The sequence below is a fragment of the Scyliorhinus canicula genome, chromosome 19, assembly GCF_902713615.1.
Source record: "Scyliorhinus canicula chromosome 19, sScyCan1.1, whole genome shotgun sequence".
Lineage (NCBI taxonomy): Eukaryota > Metazoa > Chordata > Chondrichthyes > Carcharhiniformes > Scyliorhinidae > Scyliorhinus > Scyliorhinus canicula.
Window position 1 is genome coordinate 56613656 of NC_052164.1, and position 22245 is coordinate 56635900.

Here is a 22245-nt window from a genome sequence, read left to right on the forward strand (position 1 = left end):
AATTGCCCATAGTGTAAGGTTAATGGGGGGATTGTTGGGTTACGGGTATACGGGTTACGTGGGTTTAAGTAGGGTGATCATTGCTCGGCACAACATCGAGGGCCGAAGGGCCTGTTCTGTGCTGTACTGTTCTATGTTCTATGTTACTTCCCAAATCTGTGATAATGTTTTCCACAAGCTGTTTGAACCTTTTCAATCTGGGTTTCTGCCTTTAATAATCTGTATTAGTGTCACGAATAGGCTTACATTAACACTGTAATGAAGTTACTGTAAAAATCCTCTTGTCACCACACTCCAGCGCCTGTCCAGGTACACTGAAGGAGAACTCAGAATATCCCATTCACCTAACACATATTTCGGGACTTTGCCCCGAAACCGGAACACCCAGAAAAGCCTCGCAGACGTGGGAGACCGTGCAAACTCCGGCCAGACACCCAAGCCGCCCTTTGCTACAGGGCTGAAAATGGTTTTATCAAATTAACCCGGCTGTTCCTCACCAATCAGTCGTTGAACTCAAGGCGACATTAGGAAGCAGAGAAACACGCCACCTCCCACCCAGACACTCTCTCTGAGAGATGATCAATGGCACATGCATCAACCCAGTATGCACTGCGAGGTGGAATAGGCTCAGTGCAGACAAGAGGGGTTTAGTACGCAGGCGCAGCGAATAGCGGCCGGTGACCGTTTTCAGGGCGGAGGTGAGAGACAGAGAACCGAGACGGCGAGGAGGGGATAGGGAAACGATGGGATGGGGTAGATCAGATCCAGATTCCTTTCACGGGGGTTGAGGCGTCTCAGTTCATTTTGTTTGGAGCCGGTGTTAAGCCCCTGTTGCCCGGGAAACCGGCCGCCATCTTGTCCCAGGCCGCAGACATCCCCAAATTAAATTATTTAAAATCGAGCTCCCCCCCACACCCCCGAAATCCAGGGTGAACCGTCTTCCTTCTCTCATCCATTCACCGCACCGGATTAAAAAACCCTTGCCCCTCCTCCCCCAGACCGGGTACCCCTCCATACACATGAAATAAACCCCCCAGTACCCCCTCCAAACAATGGGGTAAACATCCCAGCCCCCCTCCAATCGCAGGGTAAACCTCCCCCTAAAACAGAGTAAACCATCGTGGGTGAACCCCCTTCAACTGGATGAAATTCCCTGTCTCTCCCCGCCCCTGTGGGTGTAACACCTCTTCTTCCCGCGCCCCCCCCCCCCCCCCCCCCCCAGTGGGTGAACCCGCCCCAACTGGGTGAATCCCCTTTGTCCCCCCACCAAGCCAGGTGAAAACCCCTCTTCCCACCGCCCCCCCCCCCCCGGTAAAGCCACTCTTCCCAGCCCCCTCCCCAAGCTGGTGAAAAAACCCTTTCACCTGCCGCCCACCACCACTGGGCATGGCAGCATAGTGGCTAGCACAGTTGTTTCACACCTCCAGGGTCCCAGGTTCAATTCCTGGATTGGGTCATTGTGTTTGCACTTTCTCCCCGTATCTGCATGGGTTTCCACCGGGTGCACCGGTTTCCTCCCACAGTCCAAAGATGTGCAGGTTAGGTGGATTGGACATGATAAACTGCCCCTTACTGTCCAAAAAGGTGGGGTAGGGTTACGGGGATAGGGTGGGGATGTGGGCTTAGGTGGGGTGCTCTTTCAAGGGCTGGTGCAGACTCGATGGGCCGAATGGCCGCCTTCTGCACTGTAAATTCTACGACTTCCCCCCCCCCCCCCCCAGCGGGTGAAACCCCCTCCCCCTCCCAGCGGATGAAACTCCCTTGACTCCCCCCGCCCCACACACACACATCGGGTGGAACCCCCTTCCCACCCTTTCTTCTCTGCCCAAACAGGGAACTCCCACCCCGGACTCCAGTTACAAACACCCTCACCGTCCCATCCCCCAAATGCTGGGCAAAACGTCCTCCCCTCCTGTGCGAGGTGAACCCCGTCTTCTTTTCCCCCTCCCCCCAAACAACCGGGTAAAACACCCTCCCCACCTGGAGAAAACCTCTTTCCCACCTCGCACCGGTATGTTTCCCTGCCCCCCCACCGGGCTGGTCCTGTCCCCAGTTTGCCCCCCCCCCACACCGAATAAGTACCCTCCCACCCCACACACCGGGTTAGAACCACCCCCCCCTCCACACTAGGTAAGCCCCCAACCCGCCCCACCCCACACTGGGTTAGACCCCCCCCCCCACACCAGGTTAGACACTCCTCCACCCCCCCCCCCCCCCCCCCCACCCACCACACCGGGTAAGACCCCCTCCCCCTCACACCGGGTTAGATGACCCCCCCCACTGGGTTAGACCTCCCAACCACACAGGGTTAGACCCCATTATCCTCCTACCTGGGTTAGACCCCCTCCTCCGCCTACCTGGGTTAGGACCCCCCCCACCGGGTTAGACCACCCAACGGATAAGACCCACCCCCACCAGATTAAACCCCCCCTCCGCACCGGGTTAGACTCACCTCCCCCAACCCCCGTACGGGTTAAACCCCCCCCCCCCCCCCCACACGCGATTAGACTATCTTTCTCCCCCCCCCCCCCCCCCCCCCCCCCCCCAACACGGGGTTAGAGTTCCCCCTCATCATGGGTTAGACACTCCACTCCCACATCGGGTTAGACCCAAAGACCCAATCTCCCCCCCCCCCCCCCCCCCCACCAGGTAAAGGCCCCCACTCCGGGTGGAACAACTCCCCCCTCTTCCCCCAACCGCACCCCTGTTAAAAATAAACTACCACTTAGAATCATAGAATTTACAGTGCAGAAGAAGGCCATTTGGAAAGAACACCCCATTTAAGCCCACCCTCCACACTAATCACGTAAACCAGTAGCCCCACCTCACCTAAGGGCAATTTAGCACGGCCAATCCACCTAACCTGCACATCTTTGAACTGTGGTAGGAAACCGGAGCACCCGGCGGAATCCATCGCAGACACGGGGAGAATGTGCAGACTCTGCACAGACAGTGACCCAGCCAGGAATTGAACCTGGAGATGTGAAGCAACTGTACTAACCACCGTGCTGCCCATGCCAGGGAAACTGCCTCCCACCCCCTCCCCCCATGTGGCAAAACCCCCTCAGGGTAAGCACGTTCCTTTTTGAGTGAAAGGCAAGGCTGGTAGAAGTAGGGAACCCTGGATGACTCGGAATATTGAGGCCCTGGTCAAAAAGATTTTGATTTGATTTTTTATTGTCGCATGTATTAGTATCCAGCAGTGTTTTTCAAACTTTTTTTCCAGGGACCCATTTTTATCAACCGGCCAACGTTCCCGACCCACGCCGGCCAACCTTTGCGGCTCATGCCGGCCGACCTGCGCAACCCACCATTTTCTCTTGCGTTGTTTGTTGCTGACAAAAATGGAGGAAATGGTTTTGGGTCCCTTTGGCCCCCTGAACTTTGGGGGGGGGGGAGGCTACGACCATATAAAAAAAATAGTGGCCGCACTGCGCATGCATGCCCGATCATCGGTGCGCATGCGAAGTGTGGTCGAATTTTTTTTAGCTGTTCCTGGCCATTTTGAAGGCTGCTCGCAGCCGGCATTGTTAAAAGCCAGCTGTTGCGGCTGTTGCGCGTGGATTTGCGCGATCGGAGCTCCGCGGCGGACGGCTCTGTGGGCCTCCCGACACCCACCTGCGGGTCGCGCTCCTGAGTTTGACACTGAAAAGTATTGTTTCTTGTAAGCTGTACAGACAACGCATACCATACATCGGAAGGAAGAAGAGACTACAGACTGTAATGTTAGGGGCCTCACGGTAGCATTAGGGGCCTCACGGTAGCATGGTGGTTAGCATCAATGCTTCACAGCTCCAGGGTCCCAGGTTCGATTCCCGGCTGGGTCACTGTCTGTGTGGAGTCTGCACGTCCTCCCCGTGTGCGCGTGGGTTTCCTCCGGGTGCTCCGGTTTCCTCCCACAGTCCAAAGATGTGCAGGTTAGGTGGATTGGCCATGCTAAATTGCCCGTAGTGTAAGGTTAATGGGGGGATTGTTGGGTTATGGGTATACGGGTTACATGGGTTTAAGTGGGGTGATCATTGTTCGGCACAACATCGAGGGCCGAAGGGCCTGTTCTGTGCTGTACTGTTCTATGTATTTATGTTAGTTATAGCTAGAGTGTAGACAAAAGATCAACTCTAATAAATAAGAGCAAAGAAAATTACAGCACAGGAACAGGCCCTTCGGCCCTCCCAGCCTGCGCCGATCCAGATCCTTTAAACCTGTCGCCTATTTTACAAGGATCTACTTCCCTCTGTCCCTGCCCGTTCATATATCTGCTAGATGCATCTTAAATGATGCTATTGTGCCCGCCTCTACCACCTCCGCTGGTAAAGCGTTCCAGGCACCCACCACCCTCTGCGTAAAAAAACCTTCCACGCACATCTCCCTTAAACTTTCCCCCTCTCACCTCGAAATCGTGACCCCTTGTAACTGACACCCCCACTCTTGGAAAAAGCTTGTTGCTATCCACCCTGTCCATACCTCTCATAATTTTGTAGCCCTCAATCGGGTCCCTCCTCAACCTCCGTCTTTCCAATGAAAACAATCCTAATCTACTCAACCTTTCTTCATAGCTAGCACCCTCCATACCAGGCAACATCCTGATGAACCTCCTCTGCACCCTTTCATAAGAACATAAGAACTAGGAGCAGGAGTAAGCCATCTGGCCCCTCAAGCCTGCTCCGCCATTCAATGAGATCATGGCTGATCTTTTGTGGACTCGGCTCCACTTTCCGGCCCGAACACCATAACCCTTAATCCCTTTCTAAAGCATCCACGTCCTTCTGGTAATGTGGCGACCAGAACTGCACGCAGTATTCCAAATGTGGCCTAACCAAAGTCATATACAACTTTAACGTGACCTGTCGACTCTTGTACTTAATACCCCGTCCAGTGAAGGCAAGCATGCTGTATGCCTTCTTGACCACTCTATCGACCTGCATTGCCACCTTCAGGGTACAATGGACCTGCACTCCCAGATCTCTCTGTACATCAATTTTCCCCAGGACTCTTCCATTGACCGTATAGTCCGCTCTTGAATTAGATCTTCCAAAATGCATAACCTCGCATTTGCCTGGATTGAACTCCATCTACCAGTTCTCTGCCCAACTCTCCAATCTATCTATATTTTGCTGTATTCACTGACAGTCCTCCTCGCTATCTGCAACTCCACCAATCTTAGTATCATCTGCAAACTTGCTCATCAGACCACCTATACCTTCGTTCAGATCATTTATGTATATCACAAACAACAGTAGTCCGAGCACGGATCTGTGTGGAACACCACTAGTCACCTTTCTCCATTTTGAGACACTCCCTTCCACCACTACTCTCTGTCTCCTGTTGCCCAGCCAGTGCTTTATCCATCTAGCTAGTACACCCTGAACCCCATGCGACATCACTTTTTCCATCAACCTGCCATGGGAAACTTTATCAAACGCCTTATAGAAGTCCATGTATAAGACATCTACAGCCCTTCCCTCATCAATTAACTTTGTCACTTCCTCAAAGAATTCTATTAGGTTTGTAAGACGTGACCTTCCCTGCACAAAACCATGCTGCCTATCACTGATAAGTCTATTTTCTTCCAAATGTGAATAGATCCTATCCCTCAGTATCTTCTCCAACAGTTTGCCTACCACTGACGTCAAGCTCACAGGTCTATAATTCCCTGGATTATCCCTGCTACCCTTCTTAAACAAAGGGACAACATTAGCAATTCTCCAGTCCTCCGGGACCTCACCCGTGCTCAAGGATGCTGCAAAGATATCTGTTAAGGCCCCAGCTATTTTGTCCCTCGCTTCCCTCAGTAACCTGGGATAGATCCCATCCGGAGCTGGGGACTTGTCCAACTTAATGCCTTTTAGCATACCCAAAACTTCCCCCTTCCTTATGCCGCTTGACCTAGAGTATTTAAACATCCATTCCCAGCCTCAACATCCGTCATGGCCCTCTCCTTGGTGAATACCCAGGCAAAGTACTTATTAAGAATCTCACCCATTTCCTCTGACTCCACGCATAAATTCACTCTTGTCTTTGAGTGGGCCAATCCTTTCTCTAGTTACCCTGTTGAAGGAGGCATATAACATGCATTTGCAGATGGGATCAAGTGGATCCCTTGAAGAGTTTAGAGGTTGTAGGATTAGAGTTACATAGATACATAGAAGATAGGAGCTGGAGGAGGTCTATTGGCCCTTCGAGCCTGCTCCGCCATTTATGACGATCACGGCTGATCATCCAACGCAATAGCCTAATCCTGCTTTCTCTCCATTACCTTTAATTCCATTCGCTCCAAGTGCTATATCCAGCCGCCTCTTGAATATATTCAGTGTTTTAGCATCAACTACTCCCTGTGGTAATGAATTCCACAGGCTCACCACTCTTTGGGTGAAGAAATGTCTCCTCATCTCTGTCCGAAATAGTTTACTCTGAGTCCCCTAGTTCTGGACACACCCACCATTGGGAACATCGACCCTGCATCCACCCTGTCTAGTCCTGTTAGAGTTTTATAAGTCTCTATGAGACCCCCGACCCCCCCTCATTCTTCTGAAATCCAGCGAGAACAATCCTAACCTAGTTGATCTCTCCACATGACAGTCCCGCCATCCCTGGGTTTGATTCCCTTTGCGGAGTCTGCATGTTCTCCCCATGTCTGTGTGAGTTTCCTCTGGGTGCTCCGGTTTCCTCCCACTACTCCCAAAAGATGTGCTGTTAGGCCATTTGGACATTCTGAATTCTCCTTCTGTGTACCCAAACAGGTGCCGGAATGTGGCGATTAGGGGTTTGTTGAAATCTACCATGCAGTTTAAGTGTAGTCTCGTATACACTTTGAACTCAGTAGAAATTTAAGTTGCACGTCTCGGGTGTGAAATTAAATCTTTTATTGTGTCTATTGATTATAATTGAGAGTTTGAGATCTTCTTGTGATTACAAATCAAATGTTCTCAATAAAGCCTCGCCAGCAGAAGACTTTCGAGATACAATTGACTGAGTAGTCTACAAACAGATTTAACTTTCAAAATACAGTAATGGTTTCTTGCTCAAAGCAAAACGGCTTGAGCATACTTTAAGAGTTAGAGTGGAAATTTGAAAATACGAAATAAGGATAGCGAATAGTTAGGTAAAAGTGATCCTGGAAGGAAAATGGCTGCCCCGATCTTGATGTTTAAGGAGAATGTTATCAGTCTGACTCCATCTGTCCCGACCCCTGCAATGTGCGGATTGGCTTGGATGAGTCTCAAATGCATTTGGTAGGATAGTTGTCAATCTTCAATATGCAACATAGCTGTAGATATGTTACTTTTTAGATGCTTGTCGTGTGTTGGAATGTGAGTTATACTTTTAATCAGCTCTGGTTTCTGCTGGTTTTTCTGCTGACTGCTATATTATTTATATTCTGAACAATGGTAGATTCATGTTATCATGGTGCTTATTTTGACCTTGATCAGATTGTGGTAATGAAACTAATTTGAACTTTTGCAAGTCTGTTCATTAGAACAATGGACAGTTTATAATGTAAAAATGTTGCATTAGCTTCCAGCTAGCCTGTAGACCTCCTCTCCAAAGCATCCACATCCTTCTGGTAATGTGGCGACCAGAACTGCACGCTGTACAGAAAAGGGAGACTCAGGCTGTTTTCATTAGAAAGACAAAGGTTGAGGGGGTGACCTGATAGAGGTCCACAAGATTATGAGGGGCATGGATTATGAGGGGCATGGGGCAGGCACACTTTCCCAGGGTGGAAGGGTCAGTCACCAGGGAGCATAGGTTTAAGATCCGTGGGGCAAAGTTTAGAGGAGATGTGCTAGGCAGATTTCTTACGCAGACAGTGGTGAGTGCTTGGAACGCGCTGCCAGGGGAGGTTGTGGAATCAGATATGTTAACGGTGTTCAAAAGGCAACTTGACAAACACGTGGATAGGATAGGTATAGAAGGATACGGCACAAGGAAGTGCTGAGGGTTTTGGCAAAGGTTTGTATCATGACTGGGTACAAGCTTGGAGGGCCGAAGCGGCTGTTCCTCTGCTGTATTGTTCTTTGTTCTTTCTTTGTTAGTTGGAAGGGGCCTCTGTGCCTCAGAATGTAGATAGAACTGGCCTGTCTGCTTGTTGTATAGAAAACTAGTCTCCTTCCTCAATGAGGGGCTGCAATTATACTGTTCAGCCTCTTTGATATTCCCCTCTAAGGAGTCTACAGTCTACCTCTCTCAAATCCATTGCCTTATTTGTATACCCCACTGATCTCTGGGGATCTTTGTTTCTGATATGGCCATTCACACCTCAGTGTTTCTAGATTCCTGTTAATCTTGTTACTGGGCAAATCATATCTCATTATTCCTCGTTATTTTCATCCCAAGTTCACTGTTACTCTTGTTCACTACCCACTTTCTTAAAGCTCTCCATTTGTTTATTCTGATATAGCTCTTCATTTTAAAGTTCAGATGAAAGTCTGATTGATTAAATGTTATTTATTCTTTCCATAGATTTCTGTTTTTTGTTTAAGATCTGCAGTTGTTTTCTTTAACTCTATTTCTTGGTCAGTGAATGACAGTCAAAGACATCAAGATAATGTTAAGGTTTGGATTTAAGCTTGAATATAGTGTTTGGTTTGGTAACTAGAGCATGAGTTGGCTGAGGAGGAGGAGGAATCTTCTCTACCCTTGAGTGGGCATCCTCCCTGTCTTGACTCCGATTCTCTGTTTTGCTCAGTTTTTTTCCGGGCCTCAGTATTACCGGCTCTCTGGCAGCACAAAGATTCTCTGAATTTCTCATTGTTCACACTGTCCTGACCTTCCTCGCGGGGGCCTTCTTGAATTTTCCTTGTAGATTTAAGCTTTTCCAGACTTTATTTCTGATCCACTTTGTATATGAGAAGAATAGTGTAATTTCTGAATGAAAAATGAAAATCGCTTATTGTCACGAGTAGGCTTCAATGAAGTTACTGTGAAAAGCCCATAGTCGCCACATTCCGCCGCCTGTCCGGGGAGGCTGGTACGGGAATCAAACCGTGCTGCTGGCCTGCTTGGTCTGGCAAGGAACGTTGGAATTAGGGTAAATAGCTAGATCACGGTAATCAAAAAACCAATGAAATTCAAATGTGAGGAAGTCATGCTTTGGTGCACAAAGTCCTGGCTTGACCTCATCTAGCAAAGGTTAAAGAATTGTGAGAACTTCTGCATAAACATGACATTTCACACCAGGGTAGTGGAAATCCGGAACTCACTCCCAAAATCTTCCTTTTCACAGGTAGAACTTGAGCGAATGAACCAGAATTGGCAATGCCGATACCAAGCAGCCTGATACCATCCCGGTTTTTGACACTCGTGGCTCATTTAATCATTGTCATCATCATCTTCTGGTCCAGGGTAAGTAAGAGCAGAGAAACAGTAAGGGCTGCAACATATGGGAAGCAATTTCCCCTCCAGACCTCCCCACAACCTTTCTCAACCTCTTGCTACCTGACATTAATTATGTGAGAGTCAGTCACAACAGAAGCCAACTACTTGGCAGACCAGCACCTGGAAATGGTAGGAAAAGGTCAACAGATCCAGCAGAGGGCAGCAGAGCAGAGCTACTGATCAGCTGTTCTGGGGAAATTTGCATACGTGCATTGCGGTCTGCCTAAGTTGAAGGTGGTTTGTGGAGGGGCTGTTGGAAAGTGACAGTTAAACCCGAAACACTTCGTGAGTGTTTCCCACCCTACCTCCTCCTCTAACCAACCCCCCCACCCCACCTCCTCCTCTAACCAACCCCCCCCACCCCACGGTGGTTGGGAAGCGGGAGCAGGGGCCTGACGTGAAGGTGAGTGAGTGCCTTTAAATTTGCTTACCTTTCAGCGGCAGCAGGGTTTGAGGTAATATCAGGTAAGCTCTTCCTTTCTTTTTCTTTTTCTTGTTTTTAAAAAAAATCTAGAGGTGATGTCAGGGAAGGCAGTACAATGCTCCTCCTGCAGAATGTTTGAGGTGAGGGACGCCATCAGTGTCCCTGCTGATTTCATCTGTGGGGAGTGCACCCAACTCCAGCTCCTCAAAAACCGTGTTAGGGACCTGGAGCTTGAGCTGGATGAACTTCGGATCATTCGGGAGGCAGAGGGGGTCATAGATAGGAGCTTCAGGGAAGTAGTTACACCAAAGACTGGAGATAGATGGGTAACTGTAAGAGGGACTGGGAAGAAGCAGTCAGTGCAGGGACCCTCTGCGGTCGTTCCCCTGAGTAACAAGTATACCGTTTTGGATACTTGTGGGGGGGACGACTTACCAGGGGTAAGCCATGGGGTACGGGCCTCTGGCACGGAGTCTGTCCCTGTTGCTCAGAAGGGAAGGGGGGAAAGGAGTAGAACATTAGTAATTGGGGACTCAATAGTCAGGGGCACAGACAGGAGATTTTGTGGGAGCGAGAGAGATTCACGTTTGGTATGTTGCCTCCCAGGTGCAAGGGTACGTGATGTCTCGGATCGTGTTTTCCGGGTCCTTAAGGGGGAGGGGGAGCAGCCCCAAGTCGTAGTCCACATTGGCACTAACGACATAGGTAGGAAAGGGGACAAGGATGTCAGGCAGGCCTTTAGGGAGCTAGGATGGAAGCTCAGAGCGAGAACAAACAGAGTTGTTATCTCTGGGTTGTTGCCCGTGCCACGTGATAGTGAGATGAGGAATAGGGAGAGAGAGCAATTAAACACGTGGCTACAGGGATGGTGCAGGCGGGAGGGATTCAGATTTCTGGATAACTGGGGCTCTTTCTGGGGAAGGTGGGACCTCTATAGACAGGATGGTCTACATCTGAACCTGAGGGGCACCAATATCCTGGGGGGGGAGATTTGTTAGTGCTCTTTGGGGGGGTTTAAACTAATTCAGCAGGGGCATGGGAACCTGGATTGTAGTTTTGGGGTACGGGAGATTGAGAGTATAGAGGTCAGGAGCACAGATTTGACTTCGCAGGAGGGTGCCAGTGTTCAGGTAGGTGGTTTGAAGTGTGTCTACTTCAACGCCAGGAGTATACGAAATAAGGTAGGGGAACTGGCAGCATGGGTTGGTACCTGGGACTTCGATGTTGTGGCCATTTCAGAGACATGGATAGAGCAGGGACAGGAATGGTTGTTGCAGGTTCCGGGGTTTAGGTGTTTTAGTAAGCTCAGAGAAGGGGGCAAAAGAGGGGGAGGTGTGGCGCTGCTAGTCAAGGACAGTATTACGGTGGCGGAAAGGATGCTAGATGGGGACTCTTCTTCTGAGGTAGTATGGGCTGAGGTTAGAAACAGGAAAGGAGAGGTCACCCTGTTGGGAGTTTTCTATAGGCCACCTAATAGTTCTAGGGATGTAGAGGAAAGGATGGCGAAGATGATTCTGGAAAAGAGCGAAAGTAACAGGGTAGTTGTTATGGGAGACTTTAACTTTCCAAATATTGACTGGAAAAGATATAGTTCGAGTACATTAGATGGGTCATTTTTTGTACAATGTGTGCAGGAGGGTTTCCTGACACAATATGTTGACAGGCCAACAAGAGGCGAGGCCACTTTGGATTTGGTTTTGGGTAATGAACCAGGACAGGTGTTAGATCTGGAGGTAGGTGAACACTTTGGAGACAGTGACCACAATTCGGTGACCTTTACGTTAGTGATGGAAAGGGATAAGTATACCCCGCAGAGCAAGAGTTATAGCTGGGGGAAGGGCAATTATGATGCCATTAGACATGACTTAGGATGTGTTGGTTGGAGAAGTAGGCTGCAAGGGTTGGGCACACTGGATATGTGGAGCTTGTTCAAGGAACAGCTATTGCATGTTCTTGATAAGTACGTACCAGTCAGGCAGGGAGGAAGGGGTCGAGCGAGGGAACCGTGGTTTACCAAAGAAGTGGAATCTCTTGTTAAGAGGAAGAAGGAGGCCTATGTGAAGATGAGGCGTGAAGTTTCAGTTGGGGCGCTTGATAGTTACAAGGAAGCGAGGAAGGATCTAAAGAGAGAGCTGAGACGAGCAAGGAGGGGACATGAGAAGTCTTTGGCAGGTAGGATCAAGGAAAACCCAAAAGCTTTCTATAGGTATGTCAGGAATAAAAGAATGACTAGAGTAAGAGTAGGGCCAGTCAAGGACAGTGGTGGGAAGTTGTGTGTGGAGGCTGAGGAGATAAGCGAGATACTAAATGAATACTTTTCGTCAGTATTCACTCAAGAAAAAGATAATATTGTGGAGGAGAATGCTGAGACCCAGGCTATTAGAATAGATGGCATTGAGGTGCGTAGGGAAGAAGTGTTGGCAATTCTGGACAAGGTGAAAATAGATAAGTCCCCGGGGCCGGATGGGATTTATCCTAGGATTCTCTGGGAAGCCAGGGAAGAGATTGCTGAGCCTTTGGCTTTGATTTTTAGGTCATCATTGGCTACAGGAATAGTGCCAGAGGACTGGAGGATAGCAAATGTGGTCCCTTTGTTCAAGAAGGGGAGTAGAGATAACCCCGGTAACTATAGGCCGGTGAGCCTAACGTCTGTGGTGGGTAAAGTCTTGGAGAGGATTATAAAAGATACGATTTATAATCATCTAGATAGGAATAATATGATTAGGGATAGTCAGCATGGTTTTGTGAAGGGTAGGTCATGCCTCACAAACCTTATCGAGTTCTTTGAGAAGGTGACTGAACAGGTAGACGAGGGTAGAGCAGTTGATGTGGTGTATATGGATTTCAGTAAAGCGTTTGATAAGGTTCCCCACGGTCGGCTATTGCAGAAAATACGGAGGCTGGGGATTGAGGGTGATTTAGAGATGTGGATCAGAAATTGGCTAGTTGAAAGAAGACAGAGAGTGGTAGTTGATGGGAAATGTTCAGAATGGAGTTCAGTTACGAGTGGCGTACCACAAGGATCTGTTCTGGGGCCGTTGCTGTTTGTCATTTTTATAAATGACCTAGAGGAGGGCGCAGAAGGATGGGTGAGTAAATTTGCAGACGACACTAAAGTCGGTGGAGTTGTAGACAGTGCGGAAGGATGTTGCAGGTTACAGAGGGACATAGATAAGCTGCAGAGCTGGGCTGAGAGGTGGCAAATGGAGTTTAATGTGGAGAAGTGTGAGGTGATTCACTTTGGAAAGAATAACAGGAATGCGGAATATTTGGCTAATGGTAAAATTCTTGGTAGTGTGGATGAGCAGAGGGATCTCGGTGTCCATGTACATAGATCCCTGAAAGTTGCCACCCAGGTTGATAGGGTTGTGAAGAAGGCCTATGGTGTGTTGGCCTTTATTGGTAGAGGGATTGAGTTCCGGAGCCATGAGGTCATGATGCAGCTGTACCAAACTCTGGTACGGCCGCATTTGGAGTATTGCGTACAGTTCTGGTCGCCTCATTATAGGAAGGACGTGGAAGCTTTGGAACGGGTGCAGAGGAGATTTACCAGGATGTTGCCTGGTATGGAGGGAAAATCTTATGAGGAAAGGCTGATGGACTTGAGGTTGTTTTCGTTAGAGAGAAGAAGGTTAAGAGGTGACTTAATAGAGGCATACAAAATGATCAGAGGGTTAGATAGGGTGGACAGCGAGAGCCTTCTCCCGCGGATGGAGGTGGCTAGCACGAGGGGACATAGCCTTAAATTGAGGGGTAATAGATATAGGACAGAGGTCAGAGGTGGGTTTTTTACGCAAAGAGTGGTGAGGCCGTGGAATGCCCTACCTGCAACAGTAGTGAACTCGCCAACATTGAGGGCATTTAAAAATTTATTGGATAAGCATATGGATGATAAGGGCATAGTGTAGGTTAGATGGCCTTTAGTTTTTTTTTTTTTTCCATGTCGGTGCAACATCGAGGGCCGAAGGGCCTGTACTGCGCTGTATCGTTCTATGTATGTTCTATGTTCTTGTTAAGAGGAAGAAGGAGGCCTATGTGAAGATGAGGCGTGAAGTTTCAGTTGGGGCGCTTGATAGTTACAAGGAAGCGAGGAAGGATCTAAAGAGAGAGCTGAGACGAGCAAGGAGGGGACATGAGAAGTCTTTGGCAGGTAGGATCAAGGAAAACCCAAAAGCTTTCTATAGGTATGTCAGGAATAAAAGAATGACTAGGGTAAGAGTAGGGCCAGTCAAGGACAGTGGTGGGAAGTTGTGTGTGGAGGCTGAGGAGATAAGCGAGATACTAAATGAATACTTTTCGTCAGTATTCACTCAAGAAAAAGATAATATTGTGGAGGAGAATGCTGAGACCCAGGCTATTAGAATAGATGGCATTGAGGTGCGTAGGGAAGAAGTGTTGGCAATTCTGGACAAGGTGAAAATAGATAAGTCCCCGGGGCCGGATGGGATTTATCCTAGGATTCTCTGGGAAGCCAGGGAAGAGATTGCTGAGCCTTTGGCTTTGATTTTTAGGTCATCATTGGCTACAGGAATAGTGCCAGAGGACTGGAGGATAGCAAATGTGGTCCCTTTGTTCAAGAAGGGGAGTAGAGATAACCCCGGTAACTATAGGCCGGTGAGCCTAACGTCTGTGGTGGGTAAAGTCTTGGAGAGGATTATAAAAGATATGATTTATAATCATCTAGATAGGAATAATATGATTAGGGACAGTCAGCATGGTTTTGTGAAGGGTAGGTCATGCCTCACAAACCTTATCGAGTTCTTTGAGAAGGTGACTGAACAGGTAGACGAGGGTAGAGCAGTTGATGTGGTGTATATGGATTTCAGTAAAGCGTTTGATAAGGTTCCCCACGGTCGGCTATTGCAGAAAATACGGAGGCTGGGGATTGAGGGTGATTTAGAGATGTGGATCAGAAATTGGCTAGTTGAAAGAAGACAGAGAGTGGTAGTTGATGGGAAATGTTCAGAATGGAGTTCAGTTACGAGTGGCGTACCACAAGGATCTGTTCTGGGGCCGTTGCTGTTTGTCATTTTTATAAATGACCTAGAGGAGGGCGCAGAAGGATGGGTGAATAAATTTGCAGACGACACTAAAGTCGGTGGAGTTGTAGACAGTGCGGAAGGATGTTGCAGGTTACAGAGGGACATAGATAAGCTGCCGAGCTGGGCTGAGAGGTGGCAAATGGAGTTTAATGTGGAGAAGTGTGAGGTGATTCACTTTGGAAAGAATAACAGGAATGCGGAATATTTGGCTAATGGTAATATTCTTGGTAGTGTGGATGAGCAGAGGGATCTCGGTGTCCATGTACATAGATCCCTGAAAGTTGCCACCCAGGTTGATAGGGTTGTGAAGAAGGCCTATGGTGTGTTGGCCTTTATTGGTAGAGGGATTGAGTTCCGGAGCCATGAGGTCATGTTGCAGTTGTACAAAACTCTAGTACGGCCGCATTTGGAGTATTGCGTACAGTTCTGGTCGCCTCATTATAGGAAGGACGTGGAAGCTTTGGAACGGGTGCAGAGGAGATTTACCAGGATGTTGCCTGGTATGGAGGGAAAATCTTATGAGGAAAGGCTGATGGACTTGAGGTTGTTTTCGTTAGAGAGAAGAAGGTTAAGAGGTGACTTAATAGAGGCATACAAAATGATCAGAGGGTTAGATAGGGTGGACAGCGAGAGCCTTCTCCCGCGGATGGAGGTGGCTAGCACGAGGGGACATAGCCTTAAATTGAGGGGTAATAGATATAGGACAGAGGTCAGAGGTGGGTTTTTTACGCAAAGAGTGGTGAGGCCGTGGAATGCCCTACCTGCAACAGTAGTGAACTCGCCAACATTGAGGGCATTTAAAAGTTTATTGGATAAGCATATGGATGATAAGGGCATAGTGTAGGTTAGATGGCCTTTAGATTTTTTCCATGTCGGTGCAACATCGAGGGCCGAAGGGCCTGTACTGCGCTGTATCGTTCTATGTTCTATGTAACAAGGATTTGCTTTCATATGGAGCCTGTAATGTAGAAAAGTTTTCCAACACACTTCACAAAAATGTAATCTGTATGTCACAACCATTGAGGATAGAGAGGAACCTTAAGACCATAAGACATAGACATTCGACCCATCGAGTCTGCTCCGCCATTCAATCATGGCTGATATTTTTCTCATCCCCATTCTCCTGCCTTCTCCCCATAACCCCTTATTAATCAAGGACCTATCTATCTCTGTCTTAAAGACACTCAGTGATTTGGCCTCCACAGCCTTCTGTGGCAAAGAGTTCCACAGATTCACCACCCTCTGACTGAAGAAATTCCTCCTCATCTCTGTTTTAAAGGTCTTACAACACCAGGTTAAAGTCCAACATGTGTGTTTCAAACACTAGCTTTCGGAGCACTGCTCCTTCTATTCACCTGAGGAAGGAGCAGTGCTCCGAAAGCTAGTGTTTGAAACAAGCATGTTGGACTTTAACCTGGTGTTGTAAGCCGCCTTAATGTGCTCACCCCAGTCCAACACCGGCATCTCCACATCCTGTTTTAAAGGATCGTCCCTTTAGTCTGGGATTGTGTCCTCTGGTCCTAGTTTTTCCTACAAGTGGAATCAACCTCTCCATGTCCATTCTATCCAGGCCTCGCAGTATCCTGTAAGTTTCAATAAGATCCCCCCTCATCCTTCTAAACTCCAACGAGTACAGACCCAGAGTCCTCAACCGTTTCTGATACGACAAGCTCTTCATTCCAGGGATCATTCTTGTGAACCTCCTCTGGACCCTTTTCAAGGCCTTCCTTAGATACAGGGCTCAAAACTGCCGACAGTGCTCCAAATGGGGTCTGACCAGATCCTCATAGAGTCTCAGAAGTAAATCCCTGCTCTTGTATTCTAGCCCTCTCGACATGAATGCTAACATTGCATTTAATAATAATAATAGCTTATTGTCACAAGTAGGCCTTCAATGACGTTAATGTGAAAAGCCCCTAGTCGCCACATTCCGGCGCCTGTTCGGGGAGGCTGGTATGGGAATTGAACCCGGGCTGCTGACATTGTTCTGCATTACAAGCCAGCCATTTAGCCCACTGTGCTAAACCATTTGCCTTCCTAACTGCTAACTGAAACTGCAGGTTAACCTTAAGAGAATCGTGAACACGGACTCCTTTGTGCTTATGATTTCCTAAGCATTTCCCCATTTAGAAAATAATCTATGCCTCCATTCCTCCTCCCAAAGTGCATCACCTCACACTTTTCCACATTGTATTCCACCTGACACTTCTTTGCCCACTCTCCTTTCTTGTCCAAATCCTTCTGTAACCCCTGTTTTCTCAATATTACCTGTCCATCTGCAGATTTTTGTATCATTTGCAAACTTAGCAACAGTGCCTTCAGTTCCACAACTTTTCACAATTTATAATTAATGATCTGGAAGAGAACCCCAAAGTATATCATGGAGTTCACCTGACCCACAACTTTAAATAGATTCTGATTGCGGGGAGCACAAGGGCCCACTTTACAGGTGTGATGCAACAGAGAGCTAAGGTATGTTTAAAACAAAACAGTATTGACTGCCGGTGGCGGCCATGGAGGAATACGTCGCACATTTGATAGCTCCCGCCTGTTACGGACTTTTAGACCGTTTTCCCTGGTTTTTTTCGGATTTTGTGGGATAAATCGGTGAAGAGTGAGACAGTAAGGAGAAGTCCCCCTCCGGTATATGGGGAATTGGACCAGAAGTGGCCGTGTGAGACGACAAAGTCCTCTAAGGAAGACGTGAGCAGAGCTCGTAACGCGGGAAAGCAGGGCGGGGCAGCAGGGTCGCGGGGAAACGGCACAGTGGTCAATGGAGCAGCTGGTGAAGGTTTTCGAGGATTGCTTCGCCAAGCTGAAGAAGGACACGGTGGACCCGATTAAGGCTTCGATTGATCAAGTGGTTCAGAATCAGGAAACCCACGGGAGAGCAATCCAGGAGGTGGAAAAAAGTTGTCCGAGCACGAGGAGTATATAACCGAGGTGGAAAGCAAGGTGGGGATGATGAATGACTGCCAGAAAAGAATGCAGGAGAAGCTGGAGGACGTGGAGAGTAGGTCCAAGAGGCAAAATCTCAGAATTATTGGCCTCCCTGAAGGCAGTGAGAGATCGGATGTGAGTGCTTATGTGACTGACATGTTGGAGAAGTTGATGGGGGCTGGGGAGTTCCCTTGGCCCCTGGAATTGGACAGAGCGCACAGAGCCTTTGCGAGGAAGCCCAGAGCAGACACGCCGCCGAGGGCCATGGTGGTACGTTTTCACCGTTTCATGGATAAGGAACACATTTTGCGGTGGGTCCAGAAAGAACGAAGCAGCAAGTGGGAGAACTGTGACTTGCGCATCTATCAGGACCTGGGAGCAGATTTGGCCAAGAGGCGAGCTGGGTTCAATCGGGCAAAGACTACCCTCTTCAAGAAGGGGGTGAAGTTCTTGCAGGGACCTGGTTAGAGCTTTGAATTTAGTTCTGCTTTTTGGGTGACTATTTTTCGAAAGTGACTGTTTCTTCACTGTTTTTTCTGATGTTTGTTTACTGGGGAATGTGATGCTTTTAAAATGTTTATTCATGTGGGGGGAGAGGGGAGAGAACAGTAGGGAGACAGACTGCTTGGTGTCAGGGGCGGGAGCTACCAAGTCAGCAGGGGTCAGCTGACTCTCGGAAGCTCAGTGGGGGGTGAACAGGTGTTAAGCTGGAGCTTGACTTGGGGGATTGAGTTTCTAGTGTTGCTAGAGGGGGGAGAGGTGGGGTGGGGGAGCTGCTTTGCTGACGGGGAGGAACTATTACTGGGGGACAAACGGGAGGTAGGGAACGGCGACTGCCCGATTGGGGACTCAAGGAAGTGGAGGGCGTGAGCTTGAGGCTGGCCTGAAAAGGATGATGGGGGGTGGGGGGGGGAGAGGGTGGAGGAAGCCCCCCGTCCAGGCTGATCACATGGAGCGTGAGAGGACTGAATGGGACAGTCAAGAGGGCTCGCGTGTTCGCGCATTTGAGGGAGCTGAAGGCGGATGTGGCAATGCTACAAGAGACACACCTGAAAGTTGCAGACCAGACGAGATTGAGGAAGGGGTGGGCCTGCCAAGTGTTCCACTCAGGACTGGACTCAAAGACCAGGGGAGTAGCAGTCTTGATCAGCAAACGAGTGGAATTTGAGGCAGGGAGAATCGGTCAGACAAGGGGAGTAAGTACATAATAGTGAGTGGGAAGCTGGAGGGGGTGAGAGTGGTACTTGTGAAACATATATGCTCTGAACTGGGACTACATGCAATTTATGAGGTGGGTGTGAAGTAAGATCCCAGACTTAGAGTCACATAACCTGATCATGGGAGAGGACTTCAATACAGTAATTGATCCGGAATTGGACCGGTCAAAATCCAGGACAGGGAGGAGCCGGCTGTGGCAAAGGAATTGAAGGGTTTTATGGAACAGATGGGGAGAGTAAACCCATGGAGGTTTGCACGGCCGAGGATGTAGGAGTTTTTCTTTTTTTTCACATGTCCACAAGGTATACTCTAGCATCGACTTTTTGTTCTGAGCTGGGCGCTAATACCAAAGGTGATGGATACTGAGTACTCGGCAATCGCAGTGTCGGATCATGCCCCGCACTGGGTGGATCTATGGGTTAGTGTGGAGAGAGGGCAACGCCCGCTGTGGAGACTGGATGTGGTATTGCTAGCGGACAAAGCGATCTGTGGGTGGGTTAAAAAGTCCATCCAGAACTACCTGGAAACAAATGATATGGGGGAGGTCTCTGCAGCGACGGTCTGGGAAGCTTTGAAGGTAGTAGTCAGAGGGAGAGGGGAATTGATCTCGCTACGGGCCCATGGAGAAAAGGTGGAACGGGCTGAGAGGGACAGGTTAGTTGAGGAAATGCTCCAGGTGGATAGGAGATACTCGGAGGCCCTGGACGCGGAGCTACAGAGGGAGCGGCGGAGGTTACAGGTGGAGTTTGGGCTGTTGTCCACAGGGAAAGCAGTGGAACAGTTAAGGAAGGCAAGGGGAGGGGTGATCTTTGAGTACAGGGAAAAGGCAAGCAGAATGTTGGAGCACCAGCTCAGGAAAAGAGAGGTGGCCAGGGAGATAAGTAAAGAGTAGAGACGGTAATACTGTCCTGGACCCAGCGGGGGTGAACGAGGTGTTTAAGGACTCTGTAGTAAATTATATGAGTCGCAGCCCCCGGCTGGGGTGGAGGGGATGAGGCAGTTTCTGGATCAGTTGAGGTTCCCGAGGGTAGACGAGGATCTGGTGGAGGGGCTGGGTGCCTCAATTGAGATTGAGGAAATAATCAAGGGGCTGGAGGGCATGTAGTCGGGCAAGGCCCCAGGGCCTGATGGCTACTCGGTGGAATTCTATAAGACGTTTTCAAGAGTTATTGAGCCCACTGCTGGTGAGGACATTTAACAAAGCAGGGGAGAAGGGAGTCCTACCCCCAACAATGTCGCAGGCCTCCATTTCATTGATCCTGAAACGGGAGAAGGATCCAGATCAATGCGGATCATACAGGCCGATTTCTCTACTGAATGTAGCTGCCAAACTGCTGGCTAAGATACTGGCCAGGAGGATAGAGGACTATGTCCCGGGGTTGATAGGGGAAGACCAGACGGGATTTATTAACGGGCAGGCAACTTGAGGCCAATGTTCGAAGGCTGCTCAAGGCCACTGTTCGAAGGCTGCTCAATGGTATGATGCCCTCAGAAGGAGAGGAGGCGGAGGTGGTGGTGGTACCGTCTCTACTCGTTACTTTACCTATCTCCCTGGCCGCCTCTCTTTTCCTGATCGGGTGGAGTGGAATTACCTGTGGGAGGCGCTGGGAAGGTTTGGGGTTGGTAAGAGCTTCATTGACTCGGTGTGGTTGCTCTATCAGGTACCAGTAGCGAGTGTGTGTACGAACTGGCTGAGGTCGGGGTATTTTAAACTACACCGAGGGACGAGGCAAGGGTGCCCCCTCTCCCTGTTACTGTTTGCTTGGGCCATAGAGCCATTGGCCATGGCGTTAATAGCCTCGAGGAACTGGAAAGGGCTGGTTTAGGGTGGTGGGGGTGGGGGGTGGGTGGGAGCACCGGGTCTCACTCTACGCAGATGACCTGCTCTTGTACATTTCATACCTGCTGGAGGGGATGGGGAAGTAATGCGAATCTTGGGGGAATTTGACAATTTTTCAAGGGGATAAATTGAACATGGGGAAATGCGCGATGTTTGCGATCCAGGCAAGAGGACAGGGGAAGACACTGGGAGAGCTGCCGCTTAGAATGGTAGGGAAGAGCTTTCGCTATCTGGGAATCCAGGTGGCCCGGGAATGGGATGTACTGCACAAGTTAAACCTATCCCGGTTGGTAGAATAAATGGAAGGGGACTTTAAGAGATGGGACTGGCTGGGAGGGTACAGACCATGAAAATGATGGTCCTCCCCAGATTTCTGTTTGTCTTTCGATGCCTCCCCATCTTCATCCCTAAGGCCTTTTTCAAGCGGGTTGAATAAGATTATTTCAGGCTTTACGTGGGCGGGTAAAACCCCCCAAGTGTCGCTGGAGCGCAGTCGAGGGGCTGCCAAACTTCTGCAACTACTACTGGGCGGCTAAAATAGCCATGATTCGGAAGTGGGTAATGGGGGAGGGTTTGGCATGGGAGCGGATGGAGGTGGTATCATGTAAAGACAACAGTCTGGGGCACTGGTAACGGCACCCCTGCCGTTCTCGCCTGCCCGATACGCCACAAGTCAGTGGTAGTGACGGTTCTAGGAATCTGGGGGCAATGGAGGAGATATAAGAGAGTGGAGGGAGCATCGATTTGGACCCCGATTTATAATAGCCACAGGTTTGTACTGGGTAGGCTAGATGGCGGGTTCCGGAGTTGGCAGAGGGCAGGAGTTAGAAGGATGGGGGATCTATTTATAGGCGGGAGCTTTCCCCGCTTGAAAGCTTTGGAGGATAAAAGTGAATTGCCAGCAGGGAATGGTTTTCGGTATTTGCAGATACGAGACTTCCTGAGAAAACAGGTGCTGGCCTTTCCGCTGCTGCCGCCACGGGGGATACAGAATAGAGTAGTTTCCAGTACCTGGGTGGGAGAGGGGACGGTATCGGACATTTGCCAAAAGCTTTTGGAGGCAGAGGAAATGTCGGTGAAGGAGCTTAAGGCCAAGTGGGAGGACGAGATAGGAGGAGGGTCTATGGGCGGATGCCCGAAGCGGGGTCAATACCTCCTCATCATGTGCCAGGCTTAGCCTGATACAATTTAAGGTAGCCCACCGGGCACACATGACAGTGGCTAGGATGAGTAAGTTCTTCGGGGTGGAAGATAGGTGTGCGAGGTGCGCGGGAAGATCAGCAAATCATGTCCACATGTTTGAGCTTGCCCGAAGCTTAGAGGGTTTTGGCAGGATTTTGCTAAGGCAATGTCCGTGGTGCTAAAAACATGGATGGTGCTGTGTCCGGAGGTAGCGATAGAAC

General features: G+C 49.3%; 1 protein-coding gene across 2 annotated transcripts in view; it reads left to right on the forward strand.

Annotated features, from left to right (window-relative positions):
* The first annotated feature begins 621 nt into the window (after window positions 1-621).
* Window positions 622-22245, forward strand: part of tmem107l (transmembrane protein 107 like) — a 98978-nt gene continuing 77354 nt past the window's right edge. For both annotated transcript variants that reach the window (XM_038779512.1, XM_038779513.1), the window contains exons 1-2: window positions 622-698; window positions 9227-9345. In XM_038779512.1, coding sequence (XP_038635440.1) covers window positions 9259-9345 — 87 coding nt within the window. In that variant the 5' untranslated portion in view covers window positions 622-698; window positions 9227-9258. The remainder of the gene's footprint in view (window positions 699-9226; window positions 9346-22245) is intronic.